Source organism: Hirundo rustica, chromosome 2, assembly GCF_015227805.2.
Source record: "Hirundo rustica isolate bHirRus1 chromosome 2, bHirRus1.pri.v3, whole genome shotgun sequence".
NCBI lineage: Eukaryota > Metazoa > Chordata > Aves > Passeriformes > Hirundinidae > Hirundo > Hirundo rustica.
In genome coordinates, this window is record NC_053451.1 from 51,558,466 (window position 1) to 51,584,741 (window position 26,276).

Below are 26,276 nucleotides of genomic sequence, written 5' to 3' on the forward strand. Positions count from 1 at the left end.
ACGAAGAGTCACAGAACCACCATGTGGGGAAAATCCTCAAGTATGAGAGAGAATGCACATTTATATTGATAGCACAGAAAATTTTTGTTGGGTTTGGGCCTAACTTTTTCACTAAGCACTGTGAGCACAGACATTCCTGTCCTTACGAAAGCTACGGAATCTAGTGTTCACAACAGCTCATTTTAGCCAATGACCCCCTCCCTCTATAATGCAAGGTATGAGAGAAATTCCATAGGGCAATTTAACCAATAGAGAGATTTATTTTCTCCAGAACTTTCTGCCACAAGGACTATGCTTATTTCAGCCTTTTTGTAAATGCTCTTGATGTTCAATATCCAGAAAATAAAACAGTACAAGGTCACATGATTTTTTTTTTTTTTAGTAGTTCAACTACTAACTGACATTCAGAGATTTGGATGCTGTGAACAAATTGGAAAGTTTCCCACTGAACTGTCCCACAATCCAGAACAAGACCTGTGGCACAGGCAGCTATATACCATAAAATTTTTTGAAGAGGCATCTTATTTATGAACAGTCTACAGTATCACAAGTAAAATTATGACAAACTTGAGTATCCAGTAGAGAGTATTTGGTAAGCAGAAGGCTTCCGTGTCTGGGAAGATGAACACAAAAGCAGAGCAGCTCGTTTTGTCAAACTGCTGCATCAATGTTGATTATGGTTTTTAAGTCCTAACCTAGTACCTGCACCTTAGGATTTTTAAGGTCCAACTGATCACCCAAAATTTGTCATTTTGAGGATGGATCGGTCTCTATCAAGACTTTAGACTTCCTCAGTGATTAATGCCTTTAACACTAATTACAGGCAGCAGTAGAGCAAATGTCTCAAGATTACAGCTTTAAAGACAACCGGTATTTCTTTTAAGGCAAAGAAAATTCTGGCGAACTACAGCAGTGAGGGTTGTAAGCCAACTCACAGCAGTGTCAGTAACAAGTTTTGGTTACTCTGCAATAATCCTGACTGGATTTTTTCTGTGTTCATCTGATGTATCTTAGTTATGACAAACACACCACTAAGCTGATTTTACACCACCCATACAGTGGGGCTGGCTCTCTTCATGACAGAGTTAGACAATGCTCAGGCAGTTGTTTTGTTACAGCTTTTCTATACAGGATATAACTAAAGTAACCCATCTCCAGCCATAGCAACAGAGTCACTGCAGTCGTTGGTGTTTGAGAAAGTTTAGGAGGAAGACTTCCCTCCCCCTCTGCTTCAGATCTATTGTGTAATGGCTCATTTACTTGTGGAGATGGGGAGGAGAAACTGTCTCATCCATGCACCCCAGACTGAGTGCTGTTAGCACGCATCTGTTCTCCCTGTTGCTGAGGACTACAGGTTGTAGGCTGCTGAGACTGTTGCTGTGGAGAAAACTGTAATAGCTGCTGCTGGAGTGGGTTAAAAATAAATGAAAGACCTGAAAGCTGCTGAAGACTAAAACCAAAAGGCATAATTCAATTAAACTGCTAAGTTTCCTACTGCTGTAGGATGAACAGTGATATTGATAACAGTGTAGTTCCTAGAGGCTTGATTTTTGTTTTGTAATGCTTTTAAAATCGTTCAGTTTACAACTGTTGCTGTTTGTGAAAAAGGTTCATATTCTGAAAACAAACTTGCATGAACTTGTAGAAAAATATTTCCATAGGAAAATACATTTTAATTATTTTAATGAAAATTGCAGATACTGTACTGATACTGGGAAGATAAATGCCAGTCTTCAACAGCACTGTATATAATTTCCTCTTTCAGAATATTCCACTGGATTTTAATAGATGGTGAAATGGCCTTGATTCCTCTCCCTTACCCCAGCTTTAATTGTACTTATTTCAGCTGAATTTTTCTTGGTTTATGAGTGGCAGAGCTAGCTTGAAAGGATGTCCTTCAACATGGAATCACTCAAAATACAAACATTTAATTCTACAGAAGAGCTCTACTCTGGCATAACTGCCTCCTGTGCCTGCCCTTTTCCATGTTTCTGGAGTGTACAGGAGTGGGAAGAGGAAGTAGCAAAGCTGGTAGTAATTTTTTGAAGTGTGGTGAAACCTGCATGGAACACTGAAACTGCAGTTCTGCACCTGCATTTGGCAGCTGACTTCAAGGTCCGGGAACTCCACCCAATTGCACAAACAATCCCTGTTCCACTTTTAAATGCAACTCTGACATAAACACCTGCTCATGTTTGTATTTGTATGTACGCTTAGTGCAAAGAAATAATTTACTGACCTTCTAAACTCCCTATCTTACATGAACTTCCCATTTCCATGACCAAAAACCCTTTAAATCCATTAGTGCACCTACCTGTGCATGCTGAGCTTGGCTTTTAGGCATTCTACGTGTAACCTTGGAGTGATTCTACTACACTGTTTTGTACATTATAACTGTAACTTTAGTATAAAGAATGATCTGCAATAAAACCTTTGGCAAATCCTGAAAGATTGTATTTTAGGATTAATCTTTTAAATCCAAATGTCAGCATCTTTATATTGTTACTGAGAACTATCTGTCTTTTTCTGAGCTAGGAATATAACTTCCGCCTGGTATCTCTATGAAAGTAGTCTTTTCTCTTATTCTAAGCCTTTTAAATAAGCAATTAAGATTTGTAGTAAATGGTCTGACCAACTGGCTCCAAAGATCTGTGTGGGGCAGTGCAGTAAGCAGCACTAAGCAGGTCTCTATAGAAGGATAAGAAATTATCATTATTATTGTGTCCAAGTATATAAATTACCTGTAGAAGATTTAAGGGCCGAAGATTTGATGTATTTTTCAAACCAAATGGGCTGCCTGTTAAAGAAAACATCTTTTTATTAGTAGTGAGCCTTTACTCAGTTGTATTTGTGTTTTGCAGTAAACCTTTCCGCTGGGACTATTTCTAAATATCTGGAAGTTGGAAAACTGGCAAGTGTAAATTGAGTGTAAACTTAATACTAAGTGTATAATAATACATGTATAATACAAGTGTAATACTGGCAAGTGTAAGTTAAGTGTAAACTTAATTCAATGCTGCATTTTCCATACTGCAGTTCATAGTTATTCAGACTCAAGGTGCAGAAGAGCTGTCTAAATGGAAAGAAATCTTTATCACTACATAACCCTGTGACCTATAACTTGTTCACGCATTTACACAAAGGTGATTGTGGAGAACACCACAGCATTTCAGAGTTACTTTTCAGTGATCCTTCTTCTGACTTTAAAAGGTTTTACTGGTTGTACAGTAAATCAAAAAAGTCCAAGGGCTCAATGAAGTAATACACTCAACAATCTTTAACAGAAAACAATCCCAGCCCAAATCTGAGCAATGCTCCAGTAAGACAGCAGCTATCAAACAGAAGCCCTGGAGGTCTTGCATAGACCTAGCTCAGCTCACTACTCGCATCTGTTGTGTGGGTGACAGCACAGCATGTATAAATCTTTGACACCAAACTGGTAGAGGTTGATAGTGCTTGAAAAGACAGAAGCAGACTAAAAGTGATCCTCGTGAATTGAAAACATGGTCCAAAACTCAGTAACACTGAATTAAAAAAAGACAAATGACCAAGTACAAAATTGTAACTATCTTTGTGTCTATACAGCAAGAAAGGACACGAGAAGTTACAGTAGGTCACAAACATATCCAAATCATCCATATCACAAACTACAGAGCACACAAAAGAAAAGAACCTCTTCACACAGTTTACATTTATAAAATTCACTGTCACAAGATGCTGTAGAGATTCCAAAAATATACATGGGTTCGAAAACCAATTAGATAAATCCACAGACTAGAAATCTAGCACAGGATATTAAGCACAAAGATCCATGTGGATATTCTTCAGCTGAGAAAGTCTCAAAGCTGTAGATTGCCAGAAGAGGTACAGCTGCAGACAAGGGATGTTTTATTTCACATTTTTGCCTCATCTCAAACACTTTCCTCAGTATCCTCTAATGGCAACTGTCAAGAGACAGAATACAGACTGGATGGATTTTTGGCCTAAACCAATATAGCCATTCTTATGTTAAGGTAATGCTGTTGCAAAAAATACAGATAAAAAACAGGCAGACCTCATTTGGGGAAATGTTTACAGGAATGTTGTGAAAGAGATGAGATGCATTTATTCTGCTGTGCTCCACAGTGGTAAATCAGCCAAGCTCAGGCTTGTGTCCCGTTTTGGTTATCACATTTTAAGAAGGATGTAAGCAAATTGGACAGTCTAGAAAAGAGTGACAGGATTATGAAAGATTTGAAAAATACAACCTATCAGAAAGAGAAGACAAATGTGGGACATGACAGCATGTTTGATACTTAGAAGGTAAAGAGAAAGAGTGAACAACTATTTTTCACATCTGAAAGGTACAGGAGAAAAAAAAAATGCAATTCAGGAGATGCACTGTAATTAGAAGGAAACATTCTGCATGGATAATGAACCCCTTCAAACAACTAGTGAGGAAGACTAGAATCTTCTTTAGTGAAGGTATTTAAAGAGAGTTTAGATAAACATTGGTTCAGTATGGATTAGACAGATTTAACTCTTAGCATAAGGGATGGATATCTGAAGTCTTCTACTGTTCCCATTCTAAAACCTAGAATACCAAGTCTATATACATTACACTTTTCTTCTTTATTATACATTCAGAAAATATAACCTGGTATTTTAAATTGTGCTTTTAAGATTTATATAGTTGCATTTGAAAGCAATAAAGAACTACTCAATTGTTGTATAAGAATAAAGTAGTACCAGGGCCAGAATAAAATGCCCCACACATTTAAAAAGTGAGGCCTCTTTCTAGGTTCAATCATACCTTTTGTTTTCTGGCAGTTATCATTATCAAAATTGCATTTGAATTTGGAGTTTCTCTCAAATTTCTTACCAAGCACACCAAACAATCCAGGTTCTGACTGCATATCCCCAGCCTAGCTCACCAAAAAGCAGCTTCAAACAATCTCCAACACAGCCCACACCTTGAATGCAAAAACGTGTGTTGTTCCTGAGCTCCAGCCATCAAATACACAATCTCTTCACACAATGGCCACTTCAGTCCATTTTTCTCACAAAATGTTTTCACACTGTCCCTGTCTGAAGGGTGGCTTTTCCACTCAGTCACACTGACCTGCTTGAGAGGCAGATTGCATTGCAGCGGGCAGCGCACTTGGTACCAGACCTCCTGGGGGTAAAATGCCACTCAGATTTATACCTGCAGGGGCTATGGCACCAGTGTTGCACCCCAACATAGGGTTTGAACCACTCATCAGTGACTGTGCTCCACTGTAGAAGAGGAAAGACAACACATCAAACCCAAGTGGCACCAATAAATCTGAGTAACTAAATTATTGCCCTCTGTCACATGACAAATAAATCAGTTGCTTGCTGTAAATTATGGGACTATGGATAAAGCATGAATGCAACTTAAAAAAAATCATTTTGCCTAGAGCATAACATATATTTCATAGTATGAGCACATAATATATTTTTTCTTCTTTAATATCAACGGATAAAAATAAACCACAAGTGGTCCTTTAATTCTAGAATTACTAACAGGTCAACAGTCTTCAAAATGGTTGTACTATTGTAAAAGGAACAGGATTGTATTTTCTTTTTGCCCTACAAAAGAATAGTCCAATTTATCAACAGTGATAAGCTGCTGAACACCTTAGCTGGATAATTTGAATTGAAGCACTGAAGCACACTATGCGTCTAACACTGACCATTGTAATCACAGAATTTTCCTTAGTCTAAAAAACAGTTTATGCTATACCATACAATCTATTCTTGACAACATTTATTATTTTCTTCAAACCATATGAGTTTTAAGGATCAAAGAATGTTTCACCTCAATGCTTTTTAAACTGATAGAAACAAATCTATCAAATGAAAATCCCATTTTTCATTTAGACTGGTCTGCATATGATATTCTACCTTCTCTGTGATTAATAAAAAAAAAATTTCAAACTTACAGAGCAAAACCACAAAAATCACTTAAATTGAGATAAAGCCTTAAGAAATTCACCTATATGACTCCAAAAAGATGAAAGCAATAAAGGCCTTTCTTAATAGATCTTTTCAATAATGTAGGTGACTTCTATTTGTGAAATTCAAATAGTTTCTAGTGGGACTTGACTTTGTAATTATAATGTGAGTGATCTTTTTTATATTGCAGATCCTGGAAAATATTTACCCTAATGGATGGTAGACTGTCCTGGACTACTCTCCCTCCCTCCCTCCCACCAACCAACCAACCAACCCCCATGGCCAATTAAGAAACCAACTTAACGAAAGACTTACCACACAGAGCCCACTACATTGATGAAGTTAAGTCCTGCAGGGTTTGCCATGACCTGGGTGGAGGTTGTTCCTGTAGTAATGGACGTTACCATGGTGGAAAGAGGAATGGTCATTACAGGCAGTGCCTGGCTCAGAGACATTTGCTGCTGAGCAAACGGGGTTAACAAAGTGGGCTGAGGGGTGAAGCCTGAATCTTGGGGAGTAGGGGTGGCAGAAGGGGTAATAGGAGTTGAGCTCTGAGCATCAGGAGGGTGTGGGGTCGATGAAGGGGTGTTGGTTGGAGTAGGAGTAGATGGTTTAGGAGTTCCAGACCCTGCTCATTGAGAAAAATAAAAAGTGCTAGTTTGTTATAAAAGGCCAGTCCTTTTTGTATAATAAGGTTAATGGAATCTTACTTAGCACTGACAATTTCTTCCGTTTTTTAGACTGCAAGTGTTAATTTCTACATGACAAGTGTTGCAGCACATACTCATTGTTAAGGATGCAGTATAATCACAAAGAAAATCCATTCTCCATGCTTCATTCCTTGTGGCATACACCAATTTCTATTTTCTTTTAAAGCTCCCATAATATATCATACATTAAGTCATAATTCCATTCAGCAATACTTAAAATAATTTCTTAGTGACCATTTTAACCTAATGCTTGTCCTAAACTGTTAATCAAGTAGTATCCATGTACTACTGCCTCCACAATAGGTTGTGTTAAAAACGTATCATTGAAAACAAGAGAGTCAGCAAGATCACGTACAAGTTCAATAATCATGGGGCTGATCTAAATTTCATCAGGCAGCCAAACTGTCATTTTCCAAGCACCAACCAAATAAAAAGCAACTATCTAATATTTAAGAACCAGAGGATAATACTGCATCTTTAAAACCTATTGTGTAATTCCCTCTGCTTAAATGTAGCACATATAACTGCATTTGTTGTGGGTGAAGTAGGCAAAGGCTATCAAAAAACCCCCCAAAAGCTTGAGCTAGTTTTTTTAGTTTTTTTTTTTTTTTTTTTTTAGCTTTCATGTCCTGCAGAAAGAAAGGAAACAAATATGAGTGGTGACCAGAGCCTTAAAGTACCAACTATGTGCAGCAGATTTACATAATTCATAATACTAACATAAAACCAGACTCAGTATTTTGGAAGAAAACTTTTGTAGTTTTCTTTTTTATCTTGTGCAAAGCAAGAAGGCAGAAAAGTTACACCTTTTGAGCTACCCAGATTTTAAATTATTTAATGCAAAAAGCATATTATAATACCATGCAGGATACTGGAATGTGCAGTATACAATTATTCATAAAAAACCTGAGAAGCTGCAGCTATGGTTTTCCTCTTTGTACAGATCTGTTCACGAAATGGCTCAAGACGCATACAGGTTTTAGAAAACATTTATGATCTACAGCTATGATTACAATGATCCTGTCAGTGTTAACAAAAATACTTTAAGTAGGAAGTCACTTCTGACTGAAATCTGCAGTTTAACACCTGAGAATATGCTGCTATCAGCAGCAGCATCACCACCACACTTGCAATCAGCAATGATTTGTAAAACAGTGTAGGAGTGTTTTTAAAAAATCATCTTATCGTTTATTGTATCATCACCCCGGGACTGATCAGATTATATACATACATAAATACACAACTGCACCAGCTCCTATAACATTTAAAAAACCAGATGCCTAAATTATGCAAATTGATCTAACATACTGTTTTTTACACCGGAGGAAAAAAATCTACACTGTGGAATTTTATCTCATCACATCATCTACCAGACTTTCATATATGAGGAGATCATGCTAATTGCACAAAATGTATTAAAACGTATACACAGAGGGTGCATACATATATATATACAGAAAACGAACACAGTTACAATAAACATAAAATACATACAGTGAACAAGAGACCTGCCTAAAGCTGCACAACTTATACAATTTAGGGTACACTGTACACTTAAGTTTCATCATTCCACAGGTTAAGAAGTTTATCTCAGGAAGCATTTATGCAAAAGCCTAAGATTTAATGGAGAATTTAGGTCGTGACTCACTTTGTGAAGAGCTCGCAGGAGACATGGCAGCTGGAGAGAGCATGTTAACTTGATTAAGATCCATAGATTGTTTCCGGGAAAGACCAGGAGGCTTAGAAGGAGGAGGTGGAGTTGGGGATTTTAGATGGCTACTTGACTGTTGTGAACTAAAAATATTACCTGAAAAAGCATCATTACAATACATTATTAGTCATGTAATATTAACTTGAATATTAGGATACAATTTTGTGAACAATAACATCAGAAATTAACAAAAAACCAAAAAACACAAAACCCCATGCTCTTCTCACAGGTAAGATGCTGGTATTTTTAATTAAATCTTTACTAAAGGGATATCCAGTCATTTTACAACAGGCAGAACATGTTAAAATGAAATGTTTGAGTCAAAAAATAATTACCTGAAGAGCTACTTCCTGAACTTGAAGGTAATTTGATAGGAGGAGGTCGGTGTTTTACACCTTTCCCCAGTACTGACGACTGAACAGAGCCTGATACACTTTCTGGCTGCTGGGAGGAAAGAGAAATTAACACTACCACAGCAATGGTGACAGCTTTCACGCAGTTGACACAAAAGATAATTCAACTGATTTGTATTAAGGCTTCTCAGAATCACTACAAAATTCCTTTCAGCCATTTCAGATGCTTATGCATTTATTTAAAAAAACCCAAAAACCTATGATGAACTCTCTTTAGATAAAGTCTTTATTTACCATGAAGAATCAGCACAAAGTGTTAGTAAAAATTTAAACTGAGCAAAAAAATAAATAATAAGAGCTTCACTTTTCTCCATAGTTCTGGGATTTTTTGTAGTAATTTTCACAAACACAAAAGTGACGAATATACTTGAAATAATAAAAAACATTTATGCTTTACTTGAAAAATTACATCATTTCATTCATTCATTCTGTATATACCTGCCATTTTCAACCAAGACAGACTTAAAGAACAGGATCAGAATTCTTCATTCTGGGAGGATTTCAAATAAACTCAGGAAAATCCTGAATGCAGAGAAATCAAGACACATTTCCCCACTGGCTTCTTAGAGGGAAGATACAGCCTTTTTGCTATATCCTAATTACCAGGTTGTCTGAACATACATCTACTTCACCTACTCGAGTCTAGTTCTCAGTCACTCACAACAGACCCTAAATCCATAATTCCAACAGCTGATACTGTTAAAAGACTCAACAGTGAAACACATTCACAGTTACAGTCTATGTGTTTTCACCTTACGGCAGATATTCATAAATGAAAGTAATATTTAAGCAAACATACAGTTTGCAAACTGCTGAAACTAGGAAATGAGGTTGGCAATATAGTGAATGGAATATTTTAATACTGGAGCCTCAATTAAATGTGCACGAGCTAAGAAATCAAAGCATAGTGCAGAATCACCCTTTTTGGTGAGCTTAACTTCCACTGATTCTCAGTAATAATAAACAGTCCCTCTACATGTTTCAAACTGCTTGCTTATAAAAAACAATCTTCTGAGGAAAATTCTGAGGGCTATCTTTCTGTTCTTCTATTAAAATCTCCTTTCTTGATTTTGAAAATAAATACCAATGCCCCATTCCAATAGTGACTAGGTCACTAAATAACCTGAGTAACTCTGGTCCAGCTTTTGGTGGAGGCTTGGACATGCAGACAAGCTGACTTCAGCAAGTACCGTTCCACCCCACTTATTGTATGATTTTAATGTATATATACACACATGCATGTAAATGTCTGTATGTATGCACACATACACAGAAACAGTCATATCCCTTCTGGCAACTGCTGGCCTTGGAATGCTGCTGGTCTGCCTGACACCAGGAACTACCTCCGTCAGAAAAACGTTACTGGAGTTCATAAGTAGGTATTTAGGGGAAAGATGTCACAAAGGAAATACCCCAGGGGATACAAATCTCATTTACTAGCTGGAGCATAACCCATAGCTCACCACTAAAGTACTGACTCTGACCAAGCAAAGCCAGAAGCAGAAAGTAAAATGCAAGGCAATGCCAACAGGGAGGAAAATTTGGGAATGTGAGAATTTATACTGGAAACACACAAAAGTGTCTGCATGTAAACACACACACTTTAAAGTTGTTGGGATTAGTGTTTTGGAGGTTTTTTGGTGGTATTATTTGTATGTTTGAGGAGTTTTTTTGCCTTTTGTTTTTGTTTCTTTTGTTTATATTATTTTTTGTTTGGGTTTTTTTTTTTTTTAACATTTGAACACTGATAATAGAAATGCTTTCCACTAACTTTTCTAATATACTCACAGGTGAATGATCATGACCATAGTGCATTTAAAAATTCATTCAGGATGACATTTTTAGGTTATTTTACTGTTATTGTGGATAGCAAAAATTATTCTAATAATTTAATAATTAAGCACTAATATAATAAACATGTAGCTTGATAAACTCACTTCCATTTCCTTCCCTGGAGAAAGATGACTGACTGATCCACTTGAATTATGAAACATTTTCACAGTACATTTAGCTTCATTTTGCACTAACTCCTGGTACTGGTTCACCACCCTGAAACAATAAGGACATAAAAAGATAAACAACTTTGAACTTCCAAAGTACATACTTATAGGTAAACACAACTGTATATGCTATAGTCATATACTTATTATGTAAGCATACCTCTATATAACACAGAGATGCATATTTATAAAACATATTTATACCTCTTTGTATCTTTCTCATTATATTCCTGGGGTCTTAGATTTATACCATTTTAACTTTTAGTCTCTTTTTTTTTTTTTTTCCCCCTAATGCAAAATACAGTGTGAGAAACACTCTGTTGGAGGAATACGGAAAACAATAGAACAGTTCCATTCCCAAAAGCAACTGCAGATCTTTGGGACATCAGTCAACAGGGATGCCATTCCTCCTTTTTTAGAGAGGTCCAGAATCTTTTATAAAAAGTGTCCCTTCTGGCTATGCTGCCCCTGAAACAGTCAATCCTCCTTCAGCTTGAGGTCTATGTCAGGTGAGGAGTCTAAATGCAAGGGTTGAACAATCACTCCTCTGTGCGCATTATGACAGACATTTGATAAAGCATCGGGCAAACAAGTTTAAAATACTGTTCTATCAAACTAATCAAATACTACATCTCTTGATGGAATACTATTGAGGGAATACTGTTTCACGAACGTGAGTGGAATATACAAGACGACTTTGAAATATAAAGATGAAGTGCTGTGGTCACTTATGCTCTGGCAGACTGGACCTCAGTGAAAACCCGCTGGAATATTTCCATTACCTCACACCTAAATGTGATGAAATACTCTTTATTTTGATATAGCCCTGCTTCTGCCATATGCTGTTACCTGCCTAATGCAGACATAAGCAAGGGCTCTGACACACATGATACAGGAAAAGGGGGCAGTGCACGTTTTTTAGCAATCAGATTTTAGACTGATTTAAAAATCGGTGGAATCAGGGTAGTAAAATGCCATGTACTCAAAAAGGTGGTCCTGCACTCCTCACTGTTTCTTCTTGTCCTTGTCCCTGAAATCCTGTTGCTTATTTTGATGAAAGGACATGGACATGTGCAACTCAGTGACAAACATGATCAGGAAATCAATCCCAGTTAAAATCAGGCTCTTGTAATGTTTTATTTTTCAGCCAGCAAATCTCCCCAGTTCAGCTTACAGAACAAGCAGTGAAAGTACCAGCACAAAGGAGGCAGGAGAGTATATAACCAAAGAGTTCCTTGATCAAAATTACCTATTTAAAAAAAGAACATTATTACTAATTTTTGATCAAATCAAAGACTCATTTGCCTCCCAGGCACGTAAGAGTGCATGGGGATAAGAGCTATAGAATGTCTATCAGCCAGAGGTATCCTACAGAGGCACAAAACCACAACTGCCTCTGACAGAGATTGCTTTTCAAAGGTTCTGTGCTTATATGCACAGGCAATCTAACGTGATGTACGCTGACAAACACTTAAAAACCACTTATCTAGCTGCCTCAGTCATCCTTGAATTGCCATTCCTACTCATCCTACAATTAAAATACACTGAAAAACTGTTTTATTACTTGCTTCTCTAGGAAAGCTGAATCAAGACATGCACAATACACAAAACCAAGGTGTATAAATCTTAAATCCTAGATTACACTTCAAATGAACCACTTCCGTGATTGCTAATTTACCATACCAAATATCAGGATGAAATTACTGCTAAGTGCTCTCAGTGTTCAGGTGTATTCAAGGATGTGATGTCCTCTATTCTTCCTTGCCTGTTAAATACAGAAACTACACACTAGTTCTTGATGTGATGACTAATTCCTCTTATTTTTTCTCATTTGTTCTGCATCTCTTTCCATAACTGTAACACTGTCAGTCTTAACTGCCAAAAAGGAACAAAATTTATTATTTGTCATCAAGCCAAATAGCTGTACAAACTATATTAATTTACCTTTCAGCATCAGTCTTCGAACCAATAAGGAACCTAAAATGTAAAGTACATTTTCAGTCATGAACTGGACTAAAAGAACATATTTTTCTAATCACAAAGCTTCAAACAAATGGCAGTGCTGTGTTCATTTTCATACCTGCTCAAAATACAAAGGATAATGTATCCATTCAATGGCTGAGTATCGTTCAGTATTTCAAATGCACACTTGACCCCCTAACTACATATACAATATACACATGTGATCTAATATGGTCTCCTTTAACAGTAAATTATCAACAAAGCAAAAGACAGAATATAGAAGTTTGGGATTTTGTATTTAAAAAAAATTGGAAACAGTAACTGCTATAGAATTATTAGTGTAAAAAGTAAAAAGGAATAGTTATGTATAAAGGAAGACCATATCAGTACACTCAGACTGAAACGTAAGTGTGCTGAGGGGAGGTCAAAACCAGCCCAATGCATAGTAATTTAACAAACACTGATTTTCCATTGTTTGATTTCACTTATGCCAATTCCAATTCCCGTGATTTTCTAGACCTCCTAAATAAACCTTCTAAATAAACCCCCTAAAATCCTTGTTTGTCTCTGCTTGCATGTGTGGGTTTTCCTTGACTGATTAAACTGTCCTTACCTCAGGCCACATGGTTCCTCCTTTTTACCCTTGCTATTTTTGCCTCCCCCCTGCTAGGGAGTTGGGGGAGGAGGGAGTGAGTGCTTGCACGATGCTTAGTTGCCAGCTGATGTTAAACCACAACAGTATGGAAACAAACAGTAAATAGCTCAAGTCTGCGATAAAATATTCTTAATACTCAGGATGTTTTAAGATTTTCATATAAATAAGAGAATGATTACATACTAGAAGATAAAAATAACTTTCATTATCATAACTAAAAGGTTTGCTCAGTTAGTCTGCTCTTTGCCTCACTGAAATTTATAGGCTCTGCTCTGATGCATGAGTTCCTCCACACAATCTGGTACATATAACAAAAAGAGCAGAGAACAGAGAATCTTTGTAGAACCACAGCCAAAACCAGCATATTCCAAACAATTCAAAATTATGAAGCTTCTCAGAAGTTCATGTTTTTCTTCATTTATTTAGTTCAACTGGATCTAAGAGTAAACAGAACATAGTCACCTCTTATGCTTTCATGGCATCAGGCAAATTTGGAGAAGAATCAAAATTCTGAGAATCACCAAAAAAGGGTGCAACAACACCTCATAGTGTCTCCACAATTTTCTTGACTGGATGTGCTGATTGTCTTATTTTCCCCCAGTGTATATTTAATGTAAAAGAATGTGCTAATTTAACATAAAAGTACATTTGAAACATGATGGTTGCTTGTACACATTTTGGCTTGGGTTTTTTTTTTTTGGTTAAAAAAATCTTAAATCAGACTTCCAGCTCTAGAGTATCTTTGACCGAAAATGGTAAGTACTCTTTGTTTTCCTCCACCTATTGATTACAGCTTAGTTTAAAAAAGAACAAGTAACTTACTGTGATGGAGTTAACAGGTTATCATTTTCCTCATCACCTTTGAGTGTCTGAATTTTACCATAGTACAAGGGATTGCCAAGAGACTGAAAAATGGTCAGTTTTGTTTTTTGAAGCTGATTACCAACTTCACATTCAAACACATAATCATCCTTCATTTCCTAAAAAGACAGAATGACCTAGTAAGTCTTGAACAAGTCTTAGCCAAAACAGCAAGTAAAGCAGACCAGCTCTATATACAATATGAAGAAAGAAACATTCTATAACTAACCCTAAAAGTAAGTAACACTCTATAGGATGGGGTGCATTATCTAAAATGAAAGTGATTCCAGAAGTTACATTAACAGGTTGAGAGGAAAAGGATCTATCATCTCTTTAAAATACAAATATATTGCAAACCCCAAAAACTATATTAGACATGGAAAGGTAGACTGGCTAAACATATACAGTAACAGTTTTATATGAATTATGACAATGCAAAAAACATTGAGAGTAAAATGTTGGAGCTGAATATTAAGTTTGATGGGAAAGTATTACTTTTTCCCCAACAGGTAACTACAAAGATATCATGATACATGCTGTTAATAAAGACAGTACCTTGCCTCTGAAATTATAAAAAAAATAATAAGTTATGTGATTTAATCGCATAACTAATCAATGAATTATTAGTAATGTGACTTAATCAATGATTATAATAAATTACTACTTCTGATCAAATCACATAGTTTGTGCCAAAAATCTTATGGCTCAACTTAAACATTGCAGAAAGAGGTTTTTTTAAGAGGCGTTTAATATTAATATCTTTCAAAAATTAACATTTTGATTTCAATAAAGCTCTTTTTCATCAGCCTTTGAGTGTTTGAGTAAAAAAGCAATTTGTTGTGCAGAGTTCTGCTCCTGTAAATTATGATCCCTTCTTTAGTACAAGCTGCTTATCCTTGTATTTCTGGAAAATCTGAGGAAATCAGACTGATCACATACTTGCTTTACTGTATAAAATTACAAGTATCTCTGGTAATCTTCCCAAGTCTCTGTAACACATGGAAGATTAATTAAATTGCGGGACGGAAGGTTATTCCACATTACATTAATTTTGTTGAAGTAAGAGGCATTTTAACTAGAGATAGTGAAGTTTGGCCAAAGGTCTAAATTACTCACGTGTGCTGGCCAGACAGTTGGTTGTGAGTCATCAGACTTGATAGACTTTTCCACTTTGGCGTATTTTTCCACCTTAAAAAAAATGGAGAGATCAGAAAAGAAAGAATCCCCTATGTTTCTTCAGAGGAACTTAATTGAAGAACCTTCAGAACTTTACATTTATAGTGTTATACCATATCTGCTATGTTAAACTTAACTGAAGAGTTAAACATGATTTCAGACTACAGATTGAAATCATTGCCTGCAATGTGGAATGGTTAAGTAATTTCACAATGACAGTAATTCCTAAAGCCTCTGATTAAGTCAGGTACAACACAGTTGAAGTGAAGAGAGAGGTTTGTTTTGTAGAAACTTACACTGTCATTTCATGTGTAATTTGTGTTTTTGCCAGCCCTATGATGTCCAAAGCTACAGTCTTGTCTAGTCTATAGTCTTAAAAAAAAAATCTCAGGACACCAGAGAAAACTTGTGGAAAGGGACCTGCAGGTCCTGGTTGGTGGCAAGTCAAACCTGAGTCAGCAGTGCCGTGGCAGCCAGGAGGGTCAACCCTGTCCTGGGGTGCACCAGGCACAGCACGGCCAGCCGGGCAAGGGAGGGGATTGTCCTGCTCTGCTCTGACCTGGGGCAGCCTCACCTCCAGTGCTGGGGCAGTTCTGGGAGCCACGATATGAACAAGACATTGAGCTCTTAGAGAGTGTTCAAAGAGCCAGAAGGATGGTGAAGGGCCTTGAAGGGAAACAACATGAGGAGTGGCTGAGGTCACTTGGTCTGTTCAGCCTGGAGGAGATTGAGGGGAGATCTCACTGCAGTTAAAACTTCCTCGTGAGGGGAAGAGGAGGGGCATGCACTGATCTCTTCTCTGTGGTGACCAATGACACGATCCGAGGGAACTGCCTAAATTTGTGTCAGGGGAGGTTTAAGTTAGATATCAGGAAAAAGTTCTTCACCCAGAGGATGGCTGGGTGCTGGAACAGCTGGGAAGTGGTTACAGCACCGAGCCTGATCGAGCACAAGATGCATTTGGATAAGACATGTGGTACAACTCTGGGGGTTGTCCTGTCCCACAGGACTCAGAGTTGGGCCTGATGATCCTTGTGGGTCCCTTCCAACTCAGGATATTCTATGAGTTCCTTCTGTACACTAACAGTATGTGTTTTGGCAGTGCCAGAAACTAAGAATATGAATGCCCCCAAGAGAAAAATGCACACAGTGAACAAAAGAATTCTCAACTAGAATTCTCTGTATAAAATTTAGAACTTTCAAAAATATGTATGTTCCATAGTATAACATATCAAAAGACAGGAATTTCTACTGAGATGAAAGTGACTAATTCTTAAACAATCTACAAACCACATTTGCTCTTCTGGTTCTTATACTATCAGACAACTTCAAATAGACATGTGCTTGTTGAGCCCACAGAAGAACAATACTGTGTTTGTACTGATTACTTCATCCAAACTATTCTGTTACAACTGCAATACATTACAGTATGGCTTAACTTGTGTTTTAACTTTTCTGTACCATACTTTATGGTACAGAAAAGTAACTGTAAAAGTAAATGTTAAAGTCACTCCTATTTTATAAAGGTCATTCTTTGATACTGCTTACTTCTTAGACACTTCATATAATACAATTTCTAATAATTACTAATTATACATAACAATTGGTGGTCTTACATCTACTTCAGAAGGAGCAGTCAAGTAGCAAGGGTTCTGTTTCCACATATCTACGCACTGGAAGATGAAAAAACAGGATTAATATATTAAATCCTCTAATTAAATAGTTAGAAGTATATTACATTACTTCTCAGAACACTTACATTTCCAGCTTTTGAAATTTTGAGATCATACTGCTGGGCTGCTTTCCTCTCCTTCCTTTTCTGTAGGTAGTCAAGTAGTCTGAGCTGAGGTGGAGTTGAGTAGTGAGCTACTTCTTGCTGTCTGTTCAGAGAGGACCTTGAGTACCTTTTGAAGCACCTATGGCAAAATGACACCTAAGCTTGTAAAACCATCAACATCAAATTCTCCACTGCCCTTGTACAAAAAAAAAAAAAAAATCAGGGAACTGCTACTAATATGGAGACAAATGGGTTTTTAAATACTAATTTAAAATTGCTTTTCTGGATTAAATAGTGTAACACTAAATCATGATTTCATATTTATAAAATATACTAGTATTCCGTTCATCTGTTTCAGCACTAAGAATGGGGTTATTTTTAAATTTAAATACATCATCAAATGAGTAATTAAGAAGTTACCAAGCTTAAAATATTTGTGTATTATTCTAATTTCAGTTCCATCAAATGATTTTTGTCCTACTTACGTAACTATAAAGTTATAAAGACAGTAACCACCCTTTAGTCTTTGTCTCAAGACAAACTCATGCGTTCAGTAATGCTGTTCTGGACTTTCGCTTAATCCCTTTTCCTATTTTTCTAGTGGAATATTTGTTGATCATCAAGTTTTAATTTCAAGTACAGCTTGAAATTTTTTATATTTTTGTAAAAATTACTGCTGGTTTGGCACTAGCATAGTATTTCACTGCAAATTTAATTTTAACTATTTCAGTAATTATGACAGACCATTAATAAAGTTCCTTTTTAAAGAGTGAATGTAATTCTTATGGTAGAACAAACATGTTGAACAAATGCTTCAAGCTTCTGTGGAAATAAAAAAGAGCCCAACCATGAACAAAAGTGAAACAATTTCAACATTTTGTACATAGTGCTTATCACATTATTTTAAATTTTTCCAAGATTCTTAAACACTTACACTTCTGTTTAGCCTGAATGTCAAACATAAAATAATTCTTTTCATTTGCTCAGGCAGGATTAAACTTACACTTAGCTTTTAACAAATTAGAGACCAATACGTTACTTATCTGTTTATACATTTTACATTACTGAGCTGCCATCTGACTCTGCTTACACAAAATCCACGCAAAAAAACCCCCATATGCAAACTGCAATATAACTGATTATGTTAAGAAAATATAAATATACTTTCTTTTGATATACAAAAATAGCCATACTAGAGTATCTACTAGTAACTGAAATATAATACAATATTGAGCACTTAAAAATATGATATAATTTCTTGACTGTTTCTCACACATTCCTATTTAAGTAGGTATTACATATGAGGAACTAAATTTCCACATAAAGCATTACTTATATTTTTCTTTGAAAACATGTTTCACACTGAGAACTACCGTTTCATGGGGCGAGTGTTCATCTTCTGCTTGTTGTACAGGAGTCTGTTTGTAGTACAGGTCACTGCTATTGAAGGATCAAGACACAAAGGCTCTGCTGTAGCCAAAATAAGTTGGCTCTCAAGTAGGAGTTTGTCCTCCTGTAATATACACAGCTATTAATACAAAAATATGAAAACTTTTTCAGTAGTCAAGTTCCTATATACCTATGCATGTAGAGGTAGATTATCTTAGAAAAAACTGAAAAAGAAATTAGTAAACAAATAAAAAACGTTAACAAATTTTCATTTTATTGTGTATTTATGACATCACTGGGAAGTTTTTAAATAACCTCTAACCTACCTGTGTCCATTTGTGGTTGTCACTTGTTATAGAATGCACATCACAAATTAAAGTCTGAGGAAAAAGACATAACGGTAATTAGCTTTCGACTGAATAATAGGATTTCTTAATATATGTTCAGTAACAGTGCATATCCAGTCTAGGAACTACTGTAACACTGAGAAATTACTTCAGGCTCCTCTTTACCTGCATTGTAGGTCGCAAAAGAATGTGCTTGCTTTGGTACGTTGGAGATTTCATGTTACCAGACTGCCTATAGTCACGTATTTCTGCTATGACACATCCACAATGGAAAATATTAACCTGGTTGAAAGAAAAACACCAGCTTTTGAAGAAACAAACACTTATCAATCTTCCCCTGCCTCTAAAAAGAAGTTTTTTACGTGAATATAAAATTCAATGAAACTAGGAATAAAACTTATGACTAAGTTTTTCAGACCAGTGGTCTTTCCTATGTACAGAGACATGTTTGTCCTAGACATACCTAAAATACAAGCTTCAAATGCAGTGTTTTCATATGCCAGCAGTGCAGCTGTAAGAAATTCCCATGCCAAACATTCCATAATGACAAAGAACAAAGGAAATTTTGTTAGAGAACACTCGAAGATGTTTCACAGCCTTAATCATAGCAGTCTCTTAGCTCCTTCTTCTCATTAACAAGTACTTTTTTTTTTTCCTATATATCAATAAAATATTCATTTGGGGCATTAAGTGCTGCAGTTTCACATGCACAAGTGCCTTGTACTTACAATCACCTATGTGAAGCACAGACATAAAAAATAAGGTCTATCTACATAAAGTTCTTTTTGAAAACGAAAATTTCAGACCTGAGATTTTTCCAAAAGATCAACCAAAATAGGTGGTAATTCCTCTGCATCCAAATATTCAAGCAGCTCTCCTTCCTCATAAGGCAGACGAATGGTCTCAGAATCTGAATTTAAACAAAACACACTACCTTTGCATTCCAAGTTCAAACATTAAGAAATCTAAAACAAACTTGCCACAGGAAAAAGCAGAGCTGGCAGAAACCTATCCATACATACAATTTTTTGGCATACTATTAATTTTTACATCTCTTTTTGTTCTTAGCATTTTAGTTTGCTCTAACTGTGCTAGCTTTTGCTCCCAGGTGACATAATGTATGCTCTTATTGTACACGACAGTACAAACAATAAAAATGGCACTAAACTGGAATACAGATGCCTCTGGACAGATCTAGACATGGGAAGCAGTGAAAGACACAACCTGACAGAAGGAATCTGAAGTGAGAGAAACTTGGATATGCAGCTCCAGAAACTAAGGGGAAATAAGAGACTGGAAGGCTACCAATAAGACTCCTATCTACAGATTTAGTCCATCGATAAACAGTTCAGAGCTTTATGTAAATTTTTAGTTCAAGTACAGTTGCTTTCCCTCCTGCCCCTCACCAGAATTATGTCGGAAATGAAACAGTTAAACATAAACAACAACACATTCTAAAAATTTATACGGCACTCTGAGTATTTTTAAAAATTCAAGAGAAGAACATTACCTGAACCATTTTTTCCCCTGAGCATCAGTGAATAACCCTCGTTTCCTGGATAGAGGTTTACCACCAGACATGACAATGTCTCCTGCATAACCAGCTTCTCAAGTAAATTCACATTTCGCCTCAGCTTCTGCTTTAAAAGTAAACATTGCTCATGAACATAATACTATGAAATAATTAGCAGAAATCAAAACAATTGCTTGAATGAGACTTAGATTAATGACAAATTATATACCTAAACAGGCCCAGTTAAATTTATTTGTACTGTATTCAGCAGAGTAAACATGTTATGTATTATCACACGTTCTTATAGACACAGATTTTTGTACAAAAATCCCACTAATTTAAATTACAAACCCTAGAACTGGAAGTCCACAGACAACAGAGTTAATAAGAATAATCCTGTGCTAAAATGTTGGTAATCTACAGGACACCATTATTTTATCATTTCTACAAATATCATCAATCCAATATAAGAAAAACAAAATACTTAATACTTTCAGATATTCTTAACAGAAAAGGCATTTCTCTCCAGGATTAAAATAATGAGCTGGAGCATTTGGAAGCTTTCTTAATTGCATTTTCTTGTCTTTATTTGCTGAAATTTGATCCAGCAGCCGCAGACATTATTCCCTTATTTCACCATAAAACTATCTTTTCAATGTATAACAGATTTTTATAATTACTCAGTGTGTTTCAGAGACCACATAAACATCCTACAAACTGAAACATTTGAAACCCTTTTAGAACTTAAGACAATGAATTCTAAACCTCAGATAATTTCACAGCCCCAGGTTGGAGGCCCTGTTTCATCTCTGAATACCAGCTCTGGGTACAACCATTAATTGGGAGTAAACCCGAGTGCTCGTTTGTCTTCTCATTCATTTTACTTCCTTGAAAGCAGCAATACAGCAGATTCCACAGCTGCTTTTTCTTTTTCAATTTGACATTCAGAGTTTAGGAAAGTCATTTGTGCCTTTTACACCTTATATTCAGCACTGATAAGCCTGATTCAGCCTCTTTGCTAACTTTACAAAAAAATTTCATGAAACTCCTTAGTTTACCAGCAATTGGAGAAATAAATCTGAATTTACAACAGAATTACAGGGTCTGAAAAATGTTCCACATGTTTCCCACGGCTGCCATGCTGAGCAACTGACTGTGAAACAGTGATAAAGACAACAATGCACATGGCATTGATGCTGGCCCTGAACTTGAACACAAGTGCCCGTCAGTGGCACAGGATTAAGACAGAATGAACAGCTCACTCAAGCCAGTCTAGGCCTTACTATTCACATTATGTAGTCTTATCTTTAGGTAACTACGACAGTAGTAAGGCTTTACACTTCATTTAACAAAGTAATTAAGTGGAATTAAAAACAAAGTATTTTCTCAACTTGCCTGTTTAGACAGAAATGAAAAGCTTCTCAGCAATTTCCACTTACCTTTATCTCAGGCTCTTTTTCACATTCTTCAATATATAAATCATAAAGTTTTTGAAATACAGATTTTCTGAAATAAAAAAGACTCAACATGTAGCCAAAATTAAATCAAAGAAATGCTATTAAAAACCTGAATACTGAAACCCTCAATACCTTCCACTGGATAAATATTTTCTTTTGGGAGGTCTCTGACGGGCACTTTCAATGATATACTAAAAGAGAAAAGTAAACAAAAATCCATCATATATTACAAAGAGATTTAATTCTAGTTACCACACAACTAGAGATCGTTACTAGACAGCGTTCCATGTATACAGAAAGTAATTAACAGTTATGGTACGTGACTGTTCCAAAAGTGCACTAAACACAGTCTGGTTTACATTATAGTCATCAACAAGAACACAGCTCAATTAGCTGTCACAGACTGCATTTCAGGGCTATGGCATCAGTTCCATGCAAGGTCTTGATTCTACACTCAGATCTTGTAATTACAGTAGTAATTAACACTACAACACTACTGTAGCTAGTTACCGTACTGAAGTTAATGTGGTTAACATGCTAAAGTACAACCAAGTTTATACATACTGGCTTGACAACATTTACAAATCAAGTACTCTTCAACTGGATAATTTCAGGAAGTTCTCCCTTTGCCTTCTGCATTTACATTATTTTTCTCTATAGAGCTGTGTATTATAAATACAATTCATGTACAATAAATATTCGAATTAGAAAAAGAATAAGAGCAAGAGCACCTCCCAGTAAATGCGATTTATATTCTAACAAAGGTTTTTTGAAACCTCTATTGTTTGAAGCATTTTAATTAACAGCTTTGTTCAGAATTTATGTGAGGAGAGGTTCTCCCACAGGAACATGTATTTCCCATAACAGAGTTCAAGGTAATTGTATTATCAGATGACAGCATTGAAAAAACATGAACGTGAAGGCACTTGCCTCTTCATTCTCAATGGACTATCCTTAAAAACACAAACAAGATTTTACCATATATTTCTGCCACATGTCTCCATAGAGCCCTGCTTATTTCATAGCACACAGATTTGCGTTGCAAAGGGGAAAGCTCAAGTCTTGCACAGTCTATCACCATCGCACTTAATGATGTTCTCAGTACAATGTGTAAGAGACAAACACCTGACAGCAATTTCAGTGAGACTTCTGCAAACTCAGGGTTACATATACAGGTGATTACACACGTATATATTTACATAACACAGTTTTCTACTGCTTTTCAGAAGAAATAAAAAATAGCTGCTGTATTTTTATATCTTTGAGACCAATAAATTATGTGCAAACAAGTAACTTAGCTGCTTCTTACCTCAGCACGATCCAATGCCAGCTCTAAAGCTTGTTGCTGCAAGAATGACAAAGGATATTTTAGAAATTACATTACTTTTTTTAACATTCTCATACATTAAAAACACCCCAACAATCCTACTACTACCGATACAAATTTATAATTAGAAGATGGGCACAAAAATTCTTTGGCACACACTAAATTTAGCTAAAACCTCACATAACTGCATCAAAGCTTGGCTAAATAATGAAGCCTTAGAATAATGATAGGCAAATCAAATTAAAAGTAGGAATGGAAATCACACCTAATAAAACCAATAACAAAGACTAACCAAAACCATCAGAGACGACAACTGGAAAACCTGATCTCCTTTGTTAAGCTGGTCACTAACTCTACAGAAAGGATAGGCTAAAACATCCCTGAACTGATGTCCAGGAAGAAAACATTTATCTTTCAGATACCAGTGGCGAAGTATTGGTACAGTTATTTTTCACAAAATGGAAACAAAGATCTTGTGCTCAGAACACTACTTCTGCACATAATACAATTAAAGAAGTGTTCCATATGACGCACTGTTAGGTGGCTAGGAAAAAAAAACAGCTTCCACTACAGATTTTCTCCAAGGCAGGCTAAAATTCTGCCCAACCCTATGAAACACAGCAAAACCTGCAAAAGCTCCTCAATATCCCATAGCATGGTATACTCAATACCATTTATTTTAATGATTTTAGCTCTTTTGAAATGTCTTTTACTTCAGTACACCTGCAGTTGATACATCTTTTTTTCCAAAATAGCCCACAACTTTGCAGATCAGAATTATGAGTCCTTGGACTAAAATTTGACAAATATTTCAAACCAGAATAAGCAAGCACCAGTGTCAAAAAAAACCCAAGAAAAATCTTCCTTGGCTCCTAATGTTCCTTCTATGGTACTCCCTTAAGCTCTGACCTCCTCTGTGCAGGAATAATGTGCAGCTGCTAAACGAACAAGACAATGAAACTGATTTGGGGCAGGGAGGAAAAAGAGAATCAAAGTGTTGTAGGAGAATGCCATGAGCTTGATTCATCTCCAGGTAAGTTCAGAGAAGCAATGCATTCACTTCAGTAGCAGCTGGATAAAGTTCTTAGGAACGTACTTCTGACAAGTTCTAATATTCAGTGTAGCTTAGGAACATTTGTAGTAGGTACTTCTTCCCAAATATGCATTTGTCCTATTCCCTCACTTTAAACCATCCCTATCAGCTGCTCCTAAAACCAAACACCTGTACTTGAGGCTCAAGGAAGAGAAGACACACGAGCCATGTCCAATCTACGGTAGCACCAGTTATAGAATAGAATAGAATCCAGTGAAGAAAGCCATACTACACAACAACAAAAGAACAGCAAGAAAATATACAACAAAAACACTCATATAATGTACCTAAAACAAAATCTCTTACCTGTTCATGAAAATCCCCCCACATACTTACTGTGCTATTGTGTGGTAGAACCTGGCAGGATAGAACATTTTAATTTCAAGTCTCTAGGCGTTTTTATAGATGCTTTCTATATAAGTGGATATATCTAGCAGACACATCTAAAATGCCTATGTCTAGGTATGATTTCAAACACTCAATTCACTGACTGTTTAACGTTAAGTAAAAAACCATGGCAATATTAGCATCTGTGAATACAGGACTACTATGTAGAAGCAAGATTTATATGCACTCAACTTCCTGCCACCACTCCTGACTGAAAACACACCACTAGCTTGACATGGCAATTCCTATGCTGCACTGGCCAGTGAGTAAATGTTTAGAAGTATTCACAAACTGTGAAGGAAGACACTCCCAGAAAATGAAATATCAGAATTCAGCAGTGACAAGTAAAACTTTTTTTTTAAAATAAAATGTCAAATAATGGCATTCTCCTCATCAGACAGACAGCTAGCAGACTAGAGCAAAAGATATGAAAATATGTGATCTAAATCCTAACTTACCATTGTAGTTGAAGCCATGGGGTCAAATGGCAAAGGGACTACTTAAGGAGTTTCGTGTAGCAGGCAAAGAATCATATTTGATGGTCAGACTTGGGGTGCTGAAAACAAAAAAAAAACAAGAAAAAAAAAATATACCACTGAGAAACTAAATGAGTATTTTATTTAAATTTCTGGTGGTTAATTGTACTTAAATCTCATTTGCACAGTTACCGTTCCTCCAAGAGTAGGAACAAGTGTTCCATTCGCTGCTAGTGCAGAGGTTCTCGCTCCAATGACTACTACTTTTGACAATCATTCCACGTTAGTTTTATTCAACAGTAAAGCAATAAGCACGTAAATGTACATAGTTTTCTCTATTCCAGCAGCGTACCTAGACTATCCCAAATGTCACATCCTCGGATGCACAGGAGGCTAAAACATTTAATGAAAAGCAGAGTGGTTAGCGTATCGCATCAGCTCTTTTGTTTTGCTTTTGACAAGGTGTTATTCCATAGCCAACACCTCCACTAGCGGCGTCTTCTAGCATTGTTTGGTTTAAAACTGACTCACGGCAAGCCGTCAATCAAGAAATGAAAAAAAATTGCTGCCACCGCCCCCGCGGACCGGCCGGGGCGGAGAGCGAGCGGCGCAGCCACCGACGGCAGCAGCCGGCCGGGAAGGGCCGGGCCGGCCCAAGCCAAGGGCGCGGGCCGGGCCCCCGCCTCCCGCCCGCCCCGGCCCGGCCCCGTCCCGCCGCCCCCTCCCCTCCCCTCCCCGGCCGGTGCGGGGCCCCCCGTGCCCGCCGAGCGCCGGTACCTGGCGGCCTCTCCCGCGGAGCCCCCGGCACAGCGGCCCCGCCGCCCGCCCGCGCATCCGCCCCCGCCGCGGCGCCGCGGCCGCTTCCGCCCCGCCGCTTCCGAGCCGCGCCCGGAAGGGGCGGGCAGGGAGCCCTGGAGACCGCGGCGGGCGGGGCAGGGCGCGGGGCGGCCGCGGCGGGGACGGCGGGGTGGGTCTCTCAGGGCCGCGGATAAGCGCCGAGGAGTTGGGGAGGTCAGGCGCAGTAAAGAGCCTGCGCTGCGCCGCGAGTCACAGCGTTAATGCCC

The 26,276-nt window shown here is 37.1% G+C and overlaps 1 protein-coding gene across 12 annotated transcripts in view; it reads right to left on the bottom strand.

Moving 5' to 3' along the window:
• Window positions 1-26,066, bottom strand: part of SUPT20H (SPT20 homolog, SAGA complex component) — a 28,958-nt gene extending 2,892 nt beyond the window's left edge. For 3 of the 12 annotated variants that reach the window (XM_040054975.2, XM_040054974.2, XM_040054969.2), the window contains exons 1-21: window positions 25,990-26,066; window positions 25,195-25,292; window positions 23,239-23,274; window positions 22,062-22,120; window positions 21,912-21,978; window positions 20,470-20,599; window positions 19,766-19,869; window positions 19,125-19,241; window positions 18,939-18,992; window positions 18,597-18,736; window positions 17,206-17,362; window positions 17,063-17,119; window positions 15,387-15,458; window positions 14,232-14,389; window positions 12,737-12,769; window positions 10,730-10,841; window positions 8,715-8,823; window positions 8,317-8,475; window positions 6,274-6,586; window positions 5,102-5,256; window positions 2,742-2,797 (exon numbers count right to left, since the gene is read on the bottom strand). In XM_040054975.2, coding sequence (XP_039910909.1) covers window positions 2,742-2,797; window positions 5,102-5,256; window positions 6,274-6,586; window positions 8,317-8,475; window positions 8,715-8,823; window positions 10,730-10,841; window positions 12,737-12,769; window positions 14,232-14,389; window positions 15,387-15,458; window positions 17,063-17,119; window positions 17,206-17,362; window positions 18,597-18,736; window positions 18,939-18,992; window positions 19,125-19,241; window positions 19,766-19,869; window positions 20,470-20,599; window positions 21,912-21,978; window positions 22,062-22,120; window positions 23,239-23,274; window positions 25,195-25,212 — 2,106 coding nt within the window. In that variant the 5' untranslated portion in view covers window positions 25,213-25,292; window positions 25,990-26,066. Of the gene's footprint in view, window positions 1-2,741; window positions 2,798-4,054; window positions 4,204-5,101; window positions 5,257-6,273; window positions 6,587-8,316; window positions 8,476-8,714; window positions 8,824-10,729; window positions 10,842-12,736; window positions 12,770-14,231; window positions 14,390-15,386; window positions 15,459-17,062; window positions 17,120-17,205; window positions 17,363-18,596; window positions 18,737-18,938; window positions 18,993-19,124; window positions 19,242-19,765; window positions 19,870-20,469; window positions 20,600-21,911; window positions 21,979-22,061; window positions 22,121-23,238; window positions 23,275-25,194; window positions 25,293-25,564; window positions 25,750-25,989 lie in introns of those variants that run through there. The other 9 variants (XM_040054980.2, XM_040054976.2, XR_005699375.2 and 6 more) reach the window with 8 other exon arrangements.
• Between the last annotated feature and the right edge of the window lie 210 nt (window positions 26,067-26,276).